Source organism: Quercus robur, chromosome 8, assembly GCF_932294415.1.
Source record: "Quercus robur chromosome 8, dhQueRobu3.1, whole genome shotgun sequence".
In the NCBI taxonomy this organism is placed as follows: domain Eukaryota; kingdom Viridiplantae; phylum Streptophyta; class Magnoliopsida; order Fagales; family Fagaceae; genus Quercus; species Quercus robur.
Genome location: NC_065541.1, coordinates 614,421 through 633,505, shown reverse-complemented (window position 1 = coordinate 633,505; position 19,085 = coordinate 614,421). Strand labels below are relative to the sequence as shown.

Sequence of the window (19,085 nt, the reverse complement as noted above, 5' to 3'; positions counted from 1 at the left end):
TCACCTGAAGGAGACGAGATTGAATCTATGGTCCGTCTCGACTTCCCCATTACCAACAACGAAGCAGAATACGAAGCGGTAGCAGCAGGACTCGACCTAGTCAAAGCCGCCGGAGCTGAAAGTGTGGTCGTGCATTGCGACTCTCAAGTCGTGACCAATCAAGTAAACGGAGATTATGAATGCAAAGGGGAAAGGTTGAAGAGATATCTTGATCAAGTGAGGGCTAGAGTCGACGGGCTAAAAGCAATATTCGTCCAGATCCCCAGGGGAGACAATGAGCCCGCTGATCGGCTAGCCAAAGCCGCTTCAGCAGAACATATGATAACACCGGGTAATGTGCTTTCCTTTGTTCAAATCTTTCCGCTAATAGACCCCGACAACATGCAGGAGATACGCTCCGAAAGAAACTGGACTACGCAGATAACTTCATACCTAAAGGACGGGATATTGCCTGAAGAGAAGGAGGCAGCGAGAAAGTTAAAAGTCCGAGCGGCAAGGTTCGTCTTGATAAAAGACATTCTTTACAAGAGAGGTTTCTCCCGTCCTTACCTAAGATGTCTCGGGGTTGAAGAGGCAGACTACGTGATGAGGGAAGTACACGAAGGAATATGCGGGAATCATTCTGGATCGCGGTCGTTGGTGCACAAACTGCTACGAGCTGGGTATTACTGGCCGACCATGCAAAAGGATGCTGAGTCCTACGTTAAAAGATGCGACAAATGCCAGAGGTTCAGCAATTTTATCGGACAGCCAGCTGAAGAGCTAACCCCCATAACGGCTCCATGGCCGTTCGCTCAGTGGGGACTGGACATCATGGGACCTTTCCCAACGGCGATAAGGCAGTTAAAGTTCTTGGTAGTGGGTATTGACTACTTCACGAAATGGGTAGAAGCAGAAGCCTTGGCCACCATTACAGAAAAGAACATTAGAAGTTTTGTCTGGCGGAACATAGTATGTAGGTTTGGTATTCCTAGAGTCCTTGTCTCAGATAACGGGAGGCAGTTCGATAACGGCCCCTTCCGTGATTTTTGCACACAGCTAGGAATAAAAAACCACTACTCATCACCCGCCCATCCTCAGGCTAACGGTCAGGTTGAGGTCACAAATCGATCCCTGCTAAAGATTATCAAGACTCGGCTCGAGGGGGCAAAGGGCATATGGCCAGAAGAATTGCCAAGCATACTGTGGGCGTATAGGACAACGGCGAGGACTCCGACAGGAGAGACACCGTTTCGACTGACATACGGGAGCGAGGCAGTCATCCCAGCAGAAGTTGGGCTCACAAGCTACAGGGTTCACAACCACGACGAGGGCAGGAATGACGAATCCACGAGGCTACAGCTGGACCTTATAGATGAGGTCAGGTCGGCTGCAGAGCAGAGGATCGCTAGATACCAGGATCGCATGTCCAGGCATTTCAACTCCCGGGTCCGACAAAGAAGCTTCCAAGTAGGAGACCTCGTACTCAGGAGGGTCATGGGTGCAACAAGAGACCCTACACAGGGAAAACTTGGCCCCAACTGGGAAGGACCTTACAGAGTTGCGTCGTGGAAAAGGAAGGGAACATGTCACCTGGAGACAGTAGACGGAGAAAAGCTGCCGCATCCGTGGAATGCTGAGCACTTGAGGAAATACTACCAGTGATAGCGACACGACAACCAGTTTTTCCTTTAAGACTTTTTGACATTATTAACTTTTCCATCAACTGTTTAACTATTTTTGCTACAATCTTGTCGTGCCTTTTTAAGCCCGGGGGGGCAGGCACTTTTCCTTTACACATTTCTATCAACTTAGATTTTCTACTTGAATGTCGCCCACAAAGTAACTGAGTTCCACCAAATATACGGATGCAAAATAAAGTCCACAAGATGGACGGATCCTTCAAATGGATGATCACTTGATGTCCGCAGGATGGACAGACAAGTCCGCAGGATGGACGGATAAGCCTACAAGGATTATCACTTCCACAAGGTGGACGGATCACTAAAGTGATGAAACGTAAGTCCACAAAGTGGACGGATCACTAAGGTGATGAAACGAAAGTCCACAAAGTGGACGGATCACTAAGGTGATGAAACGAAAGTCCACAAAGTGGACGGATCACTAAGGTGATGAAACGTAAGTCCACAAAGTGGACGGATCACTAAGGTGATGAAACATAAGTCCACAAAGTGGACGGATCACTAAGGTGATGAAACGAAAGTCCACAAAGTGGACGGATCACTAAGGTGATGAAACGTAATTCCACAAAGTGGACGGATCACTAAGGTGAAGAAACATAAGTCCACAAAGTGGACGAATAACTATGGTGATTAAAAATACAAGGCCACAAAGTGGACGGATCACTTAGTTGAACATAATCCCACACAGTGGACGGATCACTAATGCGATGAAACATACACAATGGACGGACTACCAAGGTGATTACACAGAAGTCCACAGTGGACGGATCACTAAGGTGAAAATAATTCCACACAGTGGACGGACTATCCCACAAGGATAATAAAAGAGCATGTACGCAAAGTGGACGGACCACTAGCAACGTTAATTTTTATAAGTCCGTCCAAAAGTGTCATACAACACCACAGAATGAACGGATCCCCAATTGTAAGTGCTCAATAAAATAAAAAATAAGTCCTCAATATGGACGGACAAACAAAATATTCTCACAAAAATACTCCCTCAAGAAGGTAGACGGAGCTTTAAACAGAGTACCAAACAATTATAAAAAGCATATGTGAACTTTAAGCCAAAAGCCCCAAAGGCAAATGTTTAATACAATTAAAAAGGACGGATTGTCTTAAAAAATGAATAAAAAAGAGGGACGGATTGTTCACAAAATAAAGTACATAGGCATCAATCTTTCTTTTCTTCAGCAACTGGGACATCCTTCGACGGGGCGGACTCTCCGTCTCCCTGAGCAACACCGTCGCCAAAAAGGTCCTCCGTGTTTTCGGAGGCGACGGGGAGGGCAGAAGTCTGGGCTTGGTCCTCAAGTTTGACCATTGTCAAGTCCAGCTCTGGATAAGCCTTCTTGACTTGACGGAGGGAATCATCGAAGCCTTGGAGGAAGGAGTCCGACAGCTCGCTCAAACAGGACTCCGAGCATCGGTATTCCTCGACGGCTGCCACTTTAGCCTGACGGAGATCTTCTTTGAGTTGTTTGATCTCAGCCTCTTTATTCTCTATGACCGTCAGCGAAGTGGCCGTCTTCTCCTCCAGCTCCTTCCTCGCCTGCTCAGAAAGCTCCAGCTTCTTCTCCATCTTGGACCTCCATCTCTGAAGTTGTCCGAGCTCTTCCTCCGTCTGCTGCGCCTTCTCGCGCACCCGGTCCAAGGTACTCTCACGGTTGAGACACCGGTCAAGTAGTCCCTTCATCATGACCAAGGACTGCAAATAGACAAGAGACCGTCACATAATGTAGGTAACAAGAAGAAAGAAAAATAAAAACTTATTTGACAAACATAACCAACCTGAGCGACGGAGAAGAGGCCCGTCTCCCCCATGGCCTCCGTCGAATGGTTTCCCAGGTCTTCATAGTCTTCTGCCGTGATGATGGACGACAGCTTCTCCAATGCATACTTGGAGTCATCACGGAGAAGGGAAGGAGGTCTCTCTTGCTTACCCTCTGGGGCCGTCATCAGTCCTTTACCCGTCCCCTTCTTAGCTGGGGTGACGGTCTTGACACCCTCTGCCATCAAACCAACCACGGGCTCAAGTGAGACTTTTGGTTGCTTAAACGGACGGTCAGATTTTGATGTTGGTTTCCTCTTAGGTGCTGAAGCCGACACCTTAGGAACCACCTCGCCGGATTCCCTCTTCTTGACGGCTTGGGATTTGATCAAAGCTCTCCTTTTTGCGTCATCCATCTCTGCAAATAATGACGGATGAAATTAAAACTACGTAAGGGCAGTTAGATGACAAAGTAAAGTTGACGGGCTTACGTTTATGAACTCGTTCGTCGTATCTAATTGCTTCTTGGGTGGGCTCAGGACCGTCACAGTACCAATGTATGGTCCTTGGGTTCACCAACTTAGCCCAAGTCCTTTCCTCCGGCGTAGTTTTCCTGCAAATCTTTTCAAGGAAACTAAACTCCTCAAGGCTGACTTGTGGGCGCCGTCTACCTGCAGAGAAAGGTGATCAAGATATAGACATAAAAATGGACGGATATGAATAGCAGTATAAAATTAAGACGGATGCATACGTGTCTGATTTATTACTGCCCAAGTTGTGTCGACGGGCATGTACTCCGTCTCCCCTGGATGGTTCATCCATCTGTCACCCTCCAGGAAGAAGTACCGACTCTTCCAGTCTCTATTTCAGTCTGGGGTCTCAAAAATCACCTTCAACAAGGAGCTCCGACTAGCAAAACTGTACATCCCCCTTGATCCGGAAATCTCGTCTGGACGGTAACAGTGAAGAAATTCACGGACCGTCAATTTCCTTTCCCCGTTCGACATTGCACCGTAAAGAATCTCCATGGCTATGAAGACCCTCCAGGCGTTAGGGGATATCTGGGTGACGGACAACCCCAGATATTGTAAGAGTTCCCTATGAAGTGTAGAAAGCGGGAATCGAAGTCCAGCCTTCAACGCCTGCTCGTACACTCCGACACCGTCTACCCCCTCATAGTAACACTTCTCCGACACGTAAGGTAGACGGATGGAAACATAGTCAGGGATTTGAAAGTTGGTTCTGAAGGTGCTGAAATGTTTCTCTCTGATGACGGATGTAAACCTATGCACCGTCCACTCTGGTAACATAATGAACTGCCTTAGTCCATCAGCACCTACAACAGACTCCAGTGCTCGATCCCCGTCATCGTCGGAACCATCTACTTCAACTATCTCCACATCCTCATCTGTTGAGGATGAAGAGGAGGCAGACGGACTCCTACTTTCGCCGGGGCTCTCTTGGTCTTTATGACCGGACGGGTATACATCCTCGTATTCCGTCCCATCACGAACCACCGACTGGTTACTTGACGCACTAGACATTTCCTACAATTGACAATAAAACCTAAGACTGACGGGTTTGAAAGTGTTGACGGGTATGGAAAGCCTAACAACAATGCATGGACGAAAATGTAACTTGACTATAGTAAATTAGAAGCACTTACTGAACTTAGCAGAGGATAGGTGACGGTTGGTGTAATCAGCAAATATTCGTCCTCGACGGATTTCTCTGACAAGGTTGACGGCTTCGCTCTGACAAATGTTTTCTGAGTGAAAATTGAAAAATGAAAGAGTGAGGCGCCTTATATATATAGGAAGTGCACGGAAGACGAAGCAACGCTTCGATCCTATACAACGACCATTCAGAGAGTGACACGTGGCATGCTTAATAAATGCTGACAACCTGTCAGTACGTACCAACAGATTTGTACCCGTCATGTAACCGTCAACTTGATGATTCTTCCTTTGACGAGTTGATCCATCTGGGACCGTCATCCTATTCTGCATGAATCCGTCATAGCCATACATAAGGACCGTCACCCCATTAATCCTTTGTCCTTAAAGATGACGGATCATTGGGGTGAAGGGGGCAACTGAAGATGGTAAAATATTGGGCATGATGGGCTTACCTTAATGGGCCTGACGGATTGGGTCTCTTGGGCCTGCGTAAGTATGGTCCCAGCTTTGAAGGCCCATCACTGCTGACGCAGCGAGGGCCCATGATCCGGAAATGGGAATCCTTGCTCACCACGTTTGGAAGAATTGGGAATAGAGTCTCACATTGAAAAGATGTGGAAACCAAAAAGGGAAAGTCAACCCCTTATCACTATAAAAAGGCGTAATACCCACAGAAACCGAGGTGAGCTTTTATGAACCCTCTCTAACGCACTAAGTAAAACAAAGGAATTCTAACTTGACCGTCGGAGAGCCTTCGGCCGGCACCACACCGGTGCTTCTCTGAAGGATTCTTTTGTTTGTTTCGTCGTGCAGGTTCTATTCGAGTCGCGAGTACGGTGTGACCCATTGGTGACGGTTTTCGACGTCATCATGTAAGATAAGAAGAACACCGACGAAATTTTTGACCATAATCAGTAAAATACACGGATGAGATGCTTTTTGTTATTTTTTTGGTTTTTGGCAAAGATAGACTGTAGCTTTACAGAGGAGAAAATCTAGAACAAAACAGCTCAAGTGGGCCACATCATTGAATGCGTCAAGACTCAAGAGAGAGAAGTGATGGTTGAGAAATTGGAAGATTACAGATTACTCATGTGAGTCATGTCAAATGGTCTGGAACACAGGACAGGATTAGGATAGGTCATTGGCTAACCAGAAAATAAAGAACTTTATTGAACGTCAATGTTTTTTTCTCAAAAAAGTTATATGGGCCTTATACTAGAATTTAACTCAACTGATACCCCCACAATGTTTCTAATGAATGCATTCAGGATTTCAATCCTCCACCTCAATTAATGATTTATAAAAAATAATTTTTAAGAGTTTTCATGTGTGTGATTCCCATGAAATATATTGTAAAACATAACTGATGTCATTATAAAAGCAAAATTGTTTTTTTCGATCTTCTTGATGTATTGTTAATTGGTTTGTAAAAAAGTTGACTTCATAGAAATATGATTGGTCTCGACTTATCAATCTTTTTTTTTTTTTTTTTGAGAAATAATTATAACATGTTGCTAACCCCACAGTTCGAATCCTTTCCTCCTTAGACCCCCAAGCACTTTGTGCATGAGGAGGTGTCAATTCAGTTACAAGACCTTTGGTTAGGATATGATCCTTAAAAGAGTAGATTCCTACAATCAGAAACAAGTATATGATCCTAAAATAGAATTATTTAACTCATTGCGAGATAATAATAGACTAAAGAGAGAGTCCAGCTCAAAGTTAACATCCTAACATCCTTTGTCCCATGTGTGTGTTTATCTTGCTCATGTTAGCAAGACTAATTATGTGGCCTATTTGACAAAGAATCCTTAATTTAAATGTATTTAGCTTGAAGAGGTTTCAAAATTTTGGGAACTTTTGAATACATGTGATGTTATACAAATTTTTATAAATATGATGTTGTACAATGTTAATCAAATAAATTTTATATCTTTTATTTTCTTTAAAAAAAAAAAAAAACTCTAAGGCGAGTAAAATTAATGTGTTTTTATCATATAACTTATTAATTAATAAAATAATTAATCTATTTTAAGTGAAATTCTATTATAACTTAAAAGTGCCTCACTAATTAATAACATTATGGTGCAGTTTGGATAGCCCATCTGCGTTTTGCGTCCGCGTTTCCTTCTTCTTTTTTTTTTTTTTTTTTTTTTCTCCCCAGCCGCAACTATTGACCCGGTCAGCTATGAACAGTGCACTTGTGCACTGTTCATGGGTCCCACAAACTCTACTTTTTATCAACTTTTTCATTAAAAATGGGTCCCACAGCACTATTCACACATTTAAAAATTATTTTGCTACAGTGTTTTCAGTTTCAGTTTTCAGTTTCAGCAAAAATAAGCTCAATCCAAACGGACCCTATATATATATATGGTAGGTGTAGAATAGTTAGTAATCTTTTATCAAAAAAAGAAAAGAAAATCATAGTTTAAGTAAAAAATTGTGCACATTAAAATATTAAAAAAGAAAAGAAAAAACCTACCTGTCCTTTTTATTTCCTCCACACTCACATTGATTCAGAAAACCAGTGGATAAAGATAAAGCGAAAAACACCCACCTTCTCTCTCTCCCTTTCTCTCTCCTCCTCCTCCTCGCGATCCAATACCCCCATAACAATTTTTATATATTAATTTTTCCAATTTGGGTTTCCTCAAAAATTAATTAATATATAAAAAAAAATAAAGCTTTTGTTATAATATATATACCTAATAAATTAATCTTGCTGACGAGGATGCTTTTCATTTTGTGAGAGTTTGGGATTTCCAGATCCATATAGCTTTCTCTAACCCTCAATCTCAAAAAGGTATTTTTCATTTCTTTTATTTTTTTATTTTATTTTTAATATAAATTTTGTTTTTTTAGGATCATGGGGCTTTGTTGTTTGATCTCTGTTGATCTTATTTGATTCTGTTTATGAAGATTGATTTTTTGCACTGTTTTCTGAATCCTGGGTTTGCGTCTGTTTTTAATGTAAATTGTTTTCTTTGATTTGCTATATTGATTATGCCTTATTTGATTCTGAGTTGTTGTAGTTGTTTTTTTTAAATTTATTTTAATATCTAATTAAATTAGGGTTTGGTTGATTTGGTAATTAAAAGTTGGGATTAAGTATGGGATCATGATTGTTTGCATGTGGGATATGCAATTTTCAGAAAGTGAAGAATTTTGTTTGTTGAGCTATGGTTAATTCATGTGCACAAATTTTGGTTTATGCCCAGATAGTCATTTTCAGTTTATGTTAGCTATTTTTGTTTGTTGAAGGTGGAAAGGCCTTTGCCCAGTGGTACTCATGCCAAAGTATGCTTTTTTTTTGTGTGTATATATATATATGTATACTGAAAGTATAGCAGAATAGTTAATCTTTTATCTCTCCTGGATGTGGAGGTTTTTTCTTTTTTTCTTTTTTTCCTGTTGTTGTTTGTGGTTGTGGCGATGGTGGGTGGATGTGGTGGTTTTGATATGGGTGGGTGGATATGGTGGCCGGTGGTGCTGGGTTGTGAAAGAGAGACAGAGGAGAGAGAGACAGAGAAAGAGAGAGGAAGAATAAAAAAGAATAAAGATAGAATATTTAAATAAAGTGGTAAAAAAATTAGAAGTTTTGATGTAAAGAAAATTATAAAATGATGTGTTATATGTTATAAAATTAGGTTTTGAGAGGGTAAATACTAAATATTTTAGAATGCTTAACGAGAATGCTCTTAATAACCAGTAAATGCTAATATTATTAAATTATGTATTTGTTTGGATATGCCTTGCGTTTGTGCATATGCGTTTCTTGCGTTTTCACCTCTTTCTATTTTAAATTTTTTTTTTGCTACCGCACTCATTTCAGGAGACAATAGTTACTGTTTATAAACAGTAACTATAACTTTCAACTCATAAATTTTAACTTTTTCATTAAAAATAACTCTTACAACATTATTTATACATTTAAAAATTATATTATTACGATATTTTTAATTTCAACAAAATAAGATTTATCTACACAGACCTTACGGCTCAGTCAATTGACTTTGAGATCTACAAACATCAACTTGTCCTGCTAAGCTTTTAATTTCAAAATCAATAGCACGTGCCGTCTGGTATGGAGCCGGGCAATGCTGGCTGTCAATTTGGGATTGCGAGCTGAGTAATTAATTAAATATTTCATCTTACATTAAAAAAGGAGACTCCTATTCTGTATTTTGTAGATCCTTTTTTTTTTTTTTTTGATAAGTTTGTATTTTGTAGGTCTTGAAAATTTGAATTTTACCAACTACATCTCAGAGTCAATTGCCTTGAGATCTACAAACATCAACTTGTCCTGCTAAGCTTTTAATTTCAAAACCAATAGCACGTGCTGTCTGGTATGGAGCCGGGCAATGCTGGCTGTCAATTTGGGATTGCGAGCTTGTTTTTGGTCCGCTGAATGGAGTCTTTTGGTTAAAGTTGGTAAAATCCAAATTTTCAAGATCTACAAAATACAGAATAAGAGTCTCACTTTTTTTAATGTAAGATTAAATACTTAATTAATTCCTTATATATCTAAGCTGGTTGATTTTCTAAATTTATTTAAAATTTTTATTATTTTATAAAAAAATTTAAATAAATAATCAATAAGTTGTTTTAGTGGACTCTTTTGAAAGGAAGCATCGAGGTACAAGGTGTGGGGGTTACGATGGCCTGCAAAGTAAAAAGCCTAATATGCTATGAGTTACTTTACAGCTGTGGCGTGGTTAGCAAAGCAGACTAATCTGACTCAAAAGCTAGAAAGAATACAAAAAAACTAAGGGAAAGTTGGTGGAAGCTTAATCACACAGAACCCAAATGGTCCATTTGATCATAGGGAAGGAAGAGCAAAATTCAGATGAAATAATGTACGTTTCGTTGGTGTAAGAAGAAAGTCACATGGCGGAGAGGGTAGTATCCTCTCTTATCGACAGGCTGGTTCCCTTGCTGACCCAAGAAGCAAAACTGTTGCGAGGCATTCATGGAGAAGTTGCTGACATCAAAGATGAACTGGAGAGCATTCAGTCCTTCCTCAAGGATGCAGATGCAAGGGCGGCAGCAGAAGAAGACATGAGCGAGGGTGTCAAAACATGGGTGAAACAAGTATCAGAAGTCGCTTTCCGCATAGACGTTGCCATCGACCAATACTTGCTTCAGGTGGCACAACATGGTCCTCATCGGCGTGGTTTTACTGGTTTTGTCCATAAAACAACTCACTCACTCAAAACGTTAAAACCCCGCCATAAGATAGCAAGTGAGATTCAAGAGATCAAAGCATCAGTGCAGAAAATCAAGGCAAGAAGTGAAAGATACGGCTTCCAATCCACTGGTCAAGGATCAAGCAGTGGTGCTCGGAATGTTAGGTGGCAAGACCCTCGAATGGCTTCTCTTTTTCTTGAAGATGTTGATGTTGTGGGCATTGAATCTCCTAAAGATGAATTAATCGGTTGGCTCATAAAAGGAGACTCTTACCGTACTGTAGTTTCGGTGGTGGGAATGGGGGGACTTGGCAAGACCACTCTTGTCAAGAAAGTCTATGATCACCATATGATGAGAGAACACTTTGATTGTCATGCTTGGATCTCAGTGTCTCAGTCATACAACATGATGGATCTAGTAAGGAGCATGGTAAAGCAATTTTGCGAGGCAAGAAAGGAGTTTCCTCCTGAGGGAATTGACTCAACAGACAAGATGTCACTAATTAGCAAAGCAAGAGAATATTTACAAGAAAAAAGGTATGTAGTTGTATTTGATGATGTTTGGGAAATTGATTTTTGGGGGGAGATAGAACATGCTTTACCTGATAATACAAAAGGTCCAAGGATATTGTTCACAACACGGAAGTTGGATGTTGCTAATTTTTGCAAAAAATCTTCACGTGTTAAAGTTCACAGCTTGCAACCACTACTACCTGATAAGGCATGGGAGCTATTTTGCAAAAGGGCGTTCCAATTTGAACTTGAAGGACACTGTCCCCCAATGTTGGAGAAATTATCTCATGACATTCTTGAGAAGTGTGAAGGATTACCGCTTGCCATTGTTGCTATAGGCGGTCTTTTGTCAACCAAGGAAAAAACTCTCTTTGAATGGCAAAAATTGCATGATAGCCTTGGCTTTGAGTTACGAATAAATCCTCATCTTGCAGGTGTTAGTAAAATTCTATCCCTAAGTTTTGAAGACCAGCCTTACAACCTCAAATCTTGTTTCTTATATCTTGGTATGTATCCAGAGGACTACTCTATAAGGTGCAAAAGATTGATTAGACAATGGATAGCTGAAGGTTTTGTGAAAGCAAAGGAGGGTAAAATAGTTGAGGAGGTTGCACAAGAATACTTGACTGAATTAATCCATAGAAGCTTGGTTCAAGTATCAAAGGTCGAATTGGATGGAGAAGTTACACAATGCCGACTCCATGATCTTTTTCGTGAGATTGTCCTTCAAAAGATGAAAGATTTGAGTTTTTGTCATGTTTTGTCAAAACAAGAGTCAAACTTTGAAGGACCATCTCGACGTATGTCAGTAGATGGAGTTTCATATGATGTATTGAGGGGATTTGAGGACGCTCACATTCATTCTCTTTTATTCTTCAATATTAATGAATTTCCAATATCCTTCATGAGTAAATTTGTTCAAAATTTCAAGCTTGTGAAAGTATTGGATTTTAAAAATTCTCCACTAGATCATCTTCCCGAAGAGGTGGGGAATTTATTTCACTTAAGGTATTTAAACTTGGATAATACAAAAGTGAAGACACTCCCAAACTCTATCGGAAAGTTGCAGAATCTAGAGACTTTGTCAATGTGGCAAACCGCAATACAGGAGATACCAATTACAATCAACATGCTTCATAAGCTACGTTATCTTGCAGTCCAATATTTTGATGAAAATATGGAATGGAGTCTTAATATTGTAAGAGGAGTTAAATTACATTGGAGTATTGGATGCTTAAAGGCACTGACAGTGCTACGAAGCGTGGACGCAAATTATGGAGGGGTCAAATTGATTGAAGAGTTGGGGAAGTTGAGTCAAATGAGGAATCTTGGCTTGGTAAACCTAACAAGGGAAACTGGGAGGGCTTTGTGTGTCTCTATTGAGAACATGAACTGCTTAAAACATCTAATTGTAAATTCGATCAACGAAGATGAGGTCATCGATTTACAGCCCATTTCATCTCCTCCTAAATGCCTTCAATTCCTCCGCATAGAAGGGCGTTTAGCCAAGTTGCCTAACTGGATTTCAGAACTTCAACACCTAGTCTCATTAGAGATTTATTGGACAAGGTTGAGTGATGATCCACTCAAAGCATTTCAAAATCTACCTAATCTAGCGGAGCTCGCACTTGCAAAGAAAGCATACAATGGAGAGCAATTGCACGTTGGGAAAGGAGGATTTCCAAAACTCAAGGAGCTACTGCTCATAGATTCGTCTGAATTGAATTCATTGAATATAGAAAAAGAAGCGTTCCCCCTTCTTGAAAAATTAAATTTTGGGGGTTGTCCACAACTGAAAGAGGTACCGTCTGGTTTCCAACACCTCAGAAACCTTAAAGAACTGAATATTGGAGATATGCCCACAGAATTCGAAAAAAGTGTGGATCCAGAGCAAGGGTCACATTATTGGATCATTCAGCATGTACCATCCATCTTTCTCCATCACAAGGTTCGCAAAGGTGTTAATGGCTATGAGAGGCGCAATCTCCGTTCTAAGGATTTGGAGAGGTCAAGAGGTCAAACAATCAAGCAAGATGATGACAACAAAAACAATATTAGTGGCGATGACATCAGCGCTTCAGTTGAGAAAGGTTAGTAAAATAAGTTTTTAGCATTTTGGTGAGATTTTTATGCTACTGCTGCTTTTATTTATTTTTTAAATAAAAATATTGGGAACAATGCTTTGAGTCGTATTCTATCTCAATCTAAATGTGATGGTTCTCTTGTCATTTTAGAAATTGTTACTATATTTCATCTTTTATTGCTTTTAGAATCTGAATTTTCATATTATTTTTGAATTGCACGAGATCTATGAAAAATTTTAATTAGCATGTAGAGGTTTTATTGAAGAGGCAGTACCAAACATACATAAAAACTTGTTTTATTGAATCATTTATTTTTAAGATTTTCGTTTTTTTAATTTTTGTAAAGATACATTTCTTTGGTCACATTAACGCCTTCAATTACTAATTAAACTTTTTTCCATTCGTGTAGGTAAGCAAGCAATTTCTACGTAGTGATGCCAATTGGAATTTGTTTGAATCTCTTTGCATTGGATCATTCTCATGTGCACCTTAGTTTTGGAATTGTTGGGCTTTATCTTCCGACTTGAGCAGAGAGTGGAGACATAAATGTTGCTATTGGTTGGATTTATGTTCTGACAATCAGCCCAGAAGATTTGTGGCTTTTGAATTTTATTTAATTTTTTCAAATGCTTGTTATTGTGTCTTTGGTACTGCTAGTTGTTTTACCCCAAATAAGTGGTTGTCTTTGACATAATTAAGTACTGCTTTGTTAATTTTTTCCCTACTGCTGTGATCATTTTGTAACTCTTCATATGTCCTGTGAAAGGATATGAACCTCTTTGAATTATGTTCTTTCTGGTTTGATATCCCTCAATTATAAGATATTGCTTCTATCTCTTCGATCAAGTTTAGGATGGTCCGATTTTACTAGGTCCAGAGTTCAGTACTATGAGTCGTATTGTATCTCAATCTAAATGTGATGGTTCTCTTGTCATTTTAGAAATTGTTACTATCTACTAGCCTCTGAGCACGCGCTCACACGCGTGCTCAGAGGCTCTTCTATTTTTTGGATAAAGATCAATAATTTGTATTTATTATAATTTGAGATTTCTACTTTTTCTAATCACAAAAAAATAAAAAATAAAAAAAATAAAAAAATACATGAGGTGAGTTTTGTAGATAGGAGGAGTTTTAAAACTAACAAAAGAGTGATCCTATTTTGTAGAGAGTTAAAGAATAGAAGTGGGAATTTAAATTAACGTAAAAGTAGGAGTTTATTAAAAGCAGAAAGACGTTTTAACGTAGAAGTAGGAATTTATTGTTTAAAATCCATTCAAACAGGACTGTAAATTTACGAAGAAAGGGAGCTCATATTATGAGTTCAGGCGGAATTCAACATCTGCGAAACCAACCATTCCTCATTTTCAGGTCAGGTGAATGAAAGTTATTGTAATAACCTGGAGGCTATTTTTTCCCTTTTCATCTTGAATTCAGTGATTTTTTAGCAATCTTGGCTGACATGAAACTGATTTGCACCACCTTATTGATCCTCTTATTTGTGTAATTTGCTCAAATGAATTAATATCAGCTCTTTGAGTAACAATTTTGAACGCTATTATAGGAACCTCCATTTAAGTGTTCTGCCTTTAGTAATCTGTAGAGCTCCTTTGAAGTGTTCTGCCTTCAATAATTTGTTGAGTATATGGACGCATAGTGATCTGTGAATCCGCTGCAATCCGTAAGATGCAACCTAAAAGCTCCTTAATAAGCACCCGATTTCTAGGTTCCTAAATCAACTGGTCCCTCGGGAAAGTATCTTATATGCCGGCGTATAAGAAATATAAATGAGTTTCCTAAATCAACTGGTGCCTCAGGAAAGTATCTTATTACTTATACGCTGGTGCATAAAAAATATGTGAGACTAACATGTGGTGTGGGCTGTAAAAGCTCCTTAATAAGCACCTCATTATCAGGTTCCCAGCTCATACAAGATTTTCTCCTTGAATCGCCTTCAACAATTATACTACTCTCCAAAAAGCAACAGCTTATGGTGCAATCGGCAATGACATTGCCTATAGTAAGACTAAACGAATGGTTTTGCATGTGGCCTGATGTGTAAACCATATGTATTCATAATATAATGATTGAGATTTTTATGAAGTCTTACTGCAGGATTCCCACATTTGCACATGTATCTTTATTGCAAATGTAGGTGTAACAGAATATAAATTAATTGACTGGTTGGAGAGAGAGAGAGAGAGAGGTGTTTATATAAGAAATTTCCCAGTAATAGAGAGAGATTGAACCTGTTATAAATAGTTGCAAAAAAATGTCGAAGCCTAGAGTACATTGGAGACTCAATGTTACCAAATTCCTGCACATACAGATACAGCAAAAGAAAACTAAATTGGCAAAACAAACAGTGAAGGGGAGTCAGAAGCACACCCAACAAGCCTATAGGATTTCCCAAAATTTGCAGAATTTGTTTCTGTAATCTTCTAAAGGTTCAGTGAATCAGTTCCAATTAAAACCTTACCAAAAATGTTGCTGATTTCCCAGATGGACAAGCATATTTGCTCCAACCAAATTTGCAATAACCAGAACCACCTATGCATGAATATGTAAACAGAAAAATGAGAACATGTTTTGTATGTCAGTCCTAAATTCCTTAATGAACACTAAAAGGATTAATAACTTGACTGAAATAACTGGTACAAGTACAACAAAAACAACAAACCTTAAACCAAATTTTTGGGGTCAGCTATGGATTCTCTCAACAGATTAGTTAGTGTTGGCCACAAGTATTCTTTTTTCCCTATTCTATTCTATTTGAAGCCATATTCTCTATTACTCCCTTAATTGATAAGTCTTTTTTTATTACTTTTACTAATGTTATTTTGGGTCTTCCTCTACCTTTTATAATTCCCTCAACTCGGATCAACTCACTCTTTCTTCCATTACATTAATCGCTGTCCTCTAAACATGACTAAACTATCTCAAGCGACTTTCTCTCATCTTTTCATCAATAGGAGCTACCCTTAACTTTAAGCAGCTTTCCTTATTTCAAATCCTATATTTTCATGTGTTTCCACTTATCCATCTTAGTATTCTCATTTCAGCTACGCCCATCATATTACGAATATGGCTGGTAACATTAAAGAAATAAAAAACAGTAATAATAACTTGATATAAGAAGTGAATCTGTGCTAGTGATAGATGCTCACCATCGATAATAACAGAACCTGGAACTCGCATCCGTTGACTATAAATGCGCATGAATGATAATTCTGGCATCAGAGTGGGGAATGTTCTGCAATTACAGTTCATTTTAGGAATGGGGCCACAATATTCCCATGGCAGAATGGTTAAAACTGCATATATATGCTTTTCAATAACCTGATTTACTAACTAACTATAAACCAAACGTCAAATTCAATTCAATCTTCATATACAACTGAACCATAGATAACAATAGCCACTTCACCAACAGTCAAAATTCAGACTTTTCAATCAAGGATGAAGAAAGTTTCCAGAATAAACATTTGTAGATTTTTAACAAAGAATACACAATTCAAAAGAGAATATATCTATTGACTTCAACCAAATAGCTGAATATTTTGCTTGATTATCTCAGCAACCAAACAGAGTCAGTGCAAAATTGACTTCAACAACGATCAAAATTCAAACTTCTTTATAAACAAAGAAAAATTCAATGTTTTATATTCTTTTCACTCGAATTTTTCAGCAATCAATCAGGAACAGCGCACAATTCAAATTTCTCTCTAAATTTTTGAAGGAAAAAAAAAATTAAACCGAATAGCTGAGCCCCAAGAAATTCCACTGTTTAGCTCTGTTTTCTTGGCAAGCAAACAGAAGCTGAACAAAAAACCGAGAAACTTACTGAAGAGGATAACCGGATCGCAAGCTGGTCTCGGCGAAGAAAATAGCGTCCCAAGACTCATACGGGTGGTTCTGGAGGAAGGAAATCCAGAGAAGATTATCGGAGATGAGCGATTTCCAAGACTTACACACCACGCTCATTTTCACAGCGTCCTTAGCTTCAAGCTTTCTCAGTATCTGCATCAATATATCCGCCGGTAACTGATCGAACGCCCCTAGCGACGACAACGACGACGAGAAAATTCGGTTACGATCCGACGACGACGACTCCGACTCCGACTCGGACCGGTTCGAGACCGATCCCCACACTTTTCTGAGCAGCATCGCCATGAGATCGAGCGACCGAAAGCTCGGGTTGCTATCTCATCTCATGGTGTTTGTTTGTGGGGAAAATGAGAAAAATATTTATGGAAAGAGACAATTTGAAGATTTTGTGAGACTGGTCTGGTCTGACGAGATGAGAGCTGAGTTGTGTGTGAAAATGGCGATGACATGGGTGATGGAAGATGTGACACGTGGGAAGATAAGGTGCCGTTGATTTCCTTTCTGCGGCTGCATGAAATTATGTAAATGTAATGAACAGATTGGTTTGGTATCGTACCATTAATATACCTTCATTTCTTCACTGTCCGCTGTTCACTTTATCATAGGATTTTATTTACAATTTCCTCAAGTGTATTTGTTAACATAATTTTTTTTTTTAATCTTATCTAATTTTATTTTAGAATAGAATGAAAAAAGAAAAAAAAAGGGTCCCATTTTAGAAAATTTTACTTTTCTTAATAAACAATTGATATGTTGAGAATTCATAGTCAACTCTAAAAATTTATGGTTAAGACTTGGTTGTCATCATTGTTGTAAAACTTATATAAAGTACCCAATCAAATTTAAATATTTGGGTGGATTGAATTTAATTATACTTGGAAAAGATAATAGTGTTTTCTATTTTATTGATCAATGGAAACAAATCTTTGAACTTAATTGAGAAACTTGATATATTGCAATTAAGGTACTATAATTAAGGTTATTTATTTTTCTCAAAAAAAAAAATTTAAGGTTATTTATTTATTTAAATTTTAGAATTGTACCATTCCCTAAGTATAAGTCATTCTTACATATAAAATTGTATAAAGCGCGATGGGGAATTGTCTTGCAAAAATGATATTTTGAAAGACTTAATTTATATACTAAATTAATTAATAAAAAGTAGACACTTATATTTTCTCTATAATATGCTTAAAGCTTATTCTAATGTATGAGATAATTATTGTTTTTCTTAAAAGTTGGAATCTCTTGAATAATATAATTTAAAACCACTGTCAATTTTTTTAAGACATTTTCTCATTTCTCATGTGTGTTAAAAATACTTTGTATTTTTTTTTTAAACACACATATTTTGTTTATTTTAAAATGAAGGACCTCATAATTTAAAAAAAATAAATAAATAAATAACTTGAAGAATATTTTTTCCAAAGTTTTGTTGGGAGATCTTTACACTTAGTTCTGGCCCTGGTGACAGATGTAATGGTGATGATATAAGAAAGACTGTGGCGGTGGCTTGCATTGTTGATGAAACATAGATGATATGCTGCAGCTCCTATCACGACTTGTTAAGATCATTTTTATTAATATCCTTTTAGTAACAACTTTGCAAGTGATACGTGGCGATACTATTTTGTTTGAGAAGAGGGAAATGAATATAATAAATGGATGTATTTTTTTAGAATATTCATTTTATTATCTTATTTGAAAATTTTAATGAAGAAAATAGAAAGATCATTTTATTGTTAGAAATTTAAGTAAAAGGGAATGAAACACTTTTATTTTAGAAACAGACTACTATTATGAAATAAAATAACAGAAATAGTAAGGTAAGATAAAGAAATCTAAAGAATAGATTAGATATAAATTTTATTCTTTAAGTGGTTATTCTTATCCACACAACAATATTTTTTTTATTTACACACAATATTATTATTATTATTATTATTATTTTTTGAGAGAAACACAACATTATTTTTTTAAGAAACAAACACACACACACACAAGGGAGAGAGAAAGAGGTTCTAACACAAAGACACATTATAACTCTACTTAAAAGCCATGGTAACTTTTAAATAAGGGTGGGGCAAGTTATACTACACACAACACACTCTCTTAAGCAACGTGAAAGCACAACATTATTGATTCTTGAATACATGTGCATTTTCCTTTATGCTTAGTTAACAAATTTATAAGGGTTAAAATTTGGATGAAGGGAACTCTTTATAAAAGAATGCAATGCCAGGCATTAAAGAATGTGTGTTGTCACTAAAGTTGGGATC

At 38.1% G+C, this 19,085-nt stretch overlaps 5 protein-coding genes across 9 annotated transcripts in view; 2 read left to right on the top strand and 3 right to left on the bottom strand.

Moving 5' to 3' along the window:
* The window catches only part of LOC126694090 (actin-related protein 8), a 77,953-nt gene extending 60,670 nt beyond the window's left edge, over window positions 1-17,283 (bottom strand). Inside the window, exons 1-4 of one of the 4 annotated variants that reach the window (XM_050390138.1) lie at window positions 16,763-17,283; window positions 16,086-16,171; window positions 15,398-15,468; window positions 15,168-15,235 (exon numbers count right to left, since the gene is read on the bottom strand). In XM_050390138.1, the coding sequence (XP_050246095.1) occupies window positions 15,168-15,235; window positions 15,398-15,468; window positions 16,086-16,171; window positions 16,763-17,091 (554 nt within the window). In that variant the 5' untranslated portion in view covers window positions 17,092-17,283. The remainder of the gene's footprint in view (window positions 1-15,167; window positions 15,236-15,397; window positions 15,469-16,085; window positions 16,172-16,762) is intronic. The other 3 variants (XM_050390137.1, XM_050390135.1, XM_050390136.1) reach the window with 3 other exon arrangements.
* Window positions 1-19,085, top strand: part of LOC126694083 (disease resistance protein RPM1-like) — a 59,061-nt gene that overhangs the window by 13,901 nt on the left and 26,075 nt on the right. The gene's annotated exons all lie outside the window — the stretch shown is intronic.
* LOC126694085 (pentatricopeptide repeat-containing protein At3g54980, mitochondrial-like) overlaps window positions 1-19,085 on the bottom strand; it is a 70,386-nt gene that overhangs the window by 35,219 nt on the left and 16,082 nt on the right. The gene's annotated exons all lie outside the window — the stretch shown is intronic.
* On the bottom strand, window positions 2,721-4,293 carry LOC126694092 (uncharacterized). Its single transcript, XM_050390140.1, has 3 exons — window positions 3,945-4,293; window positions 3,474-3,871; window positions 2,721-3,390 (listed from the first exon to the last, which is right to left on the bottom strand). The coding sequence occupies exons 2-3, from the start codon at window positions 3,867-3,869 to the stop codon at window positions 2,857-2,859; spliced, it is 930 nt and encodes a 309-aa protein (XP_050246097.1). The 5' UTR covers window positions 3,870-3,871; window positions 3,945-4,293; the 3' UTR covers window positions 2,721-2,856.
* The window catches only part of LOC126694088 (disease resistance protein RPM1-like), a 29,119-nt gene continuing 19,407 nt past the window's right edge, over window positions 9,374-19,085 (top strand). Inside the window, exon 1 of the mRNA XM_050390132.1 lies at window positions 9,374-11,845. Within this exon, the coding sequence (XP_050246089.1) occupies window positions 10,026-11,845 (1,820 nt within the window). The 5' untranslated portion in view covers window positions 9,374-10,025. The remainder of the gene's footprint in view (window positions 11,846-19,085) is intronic.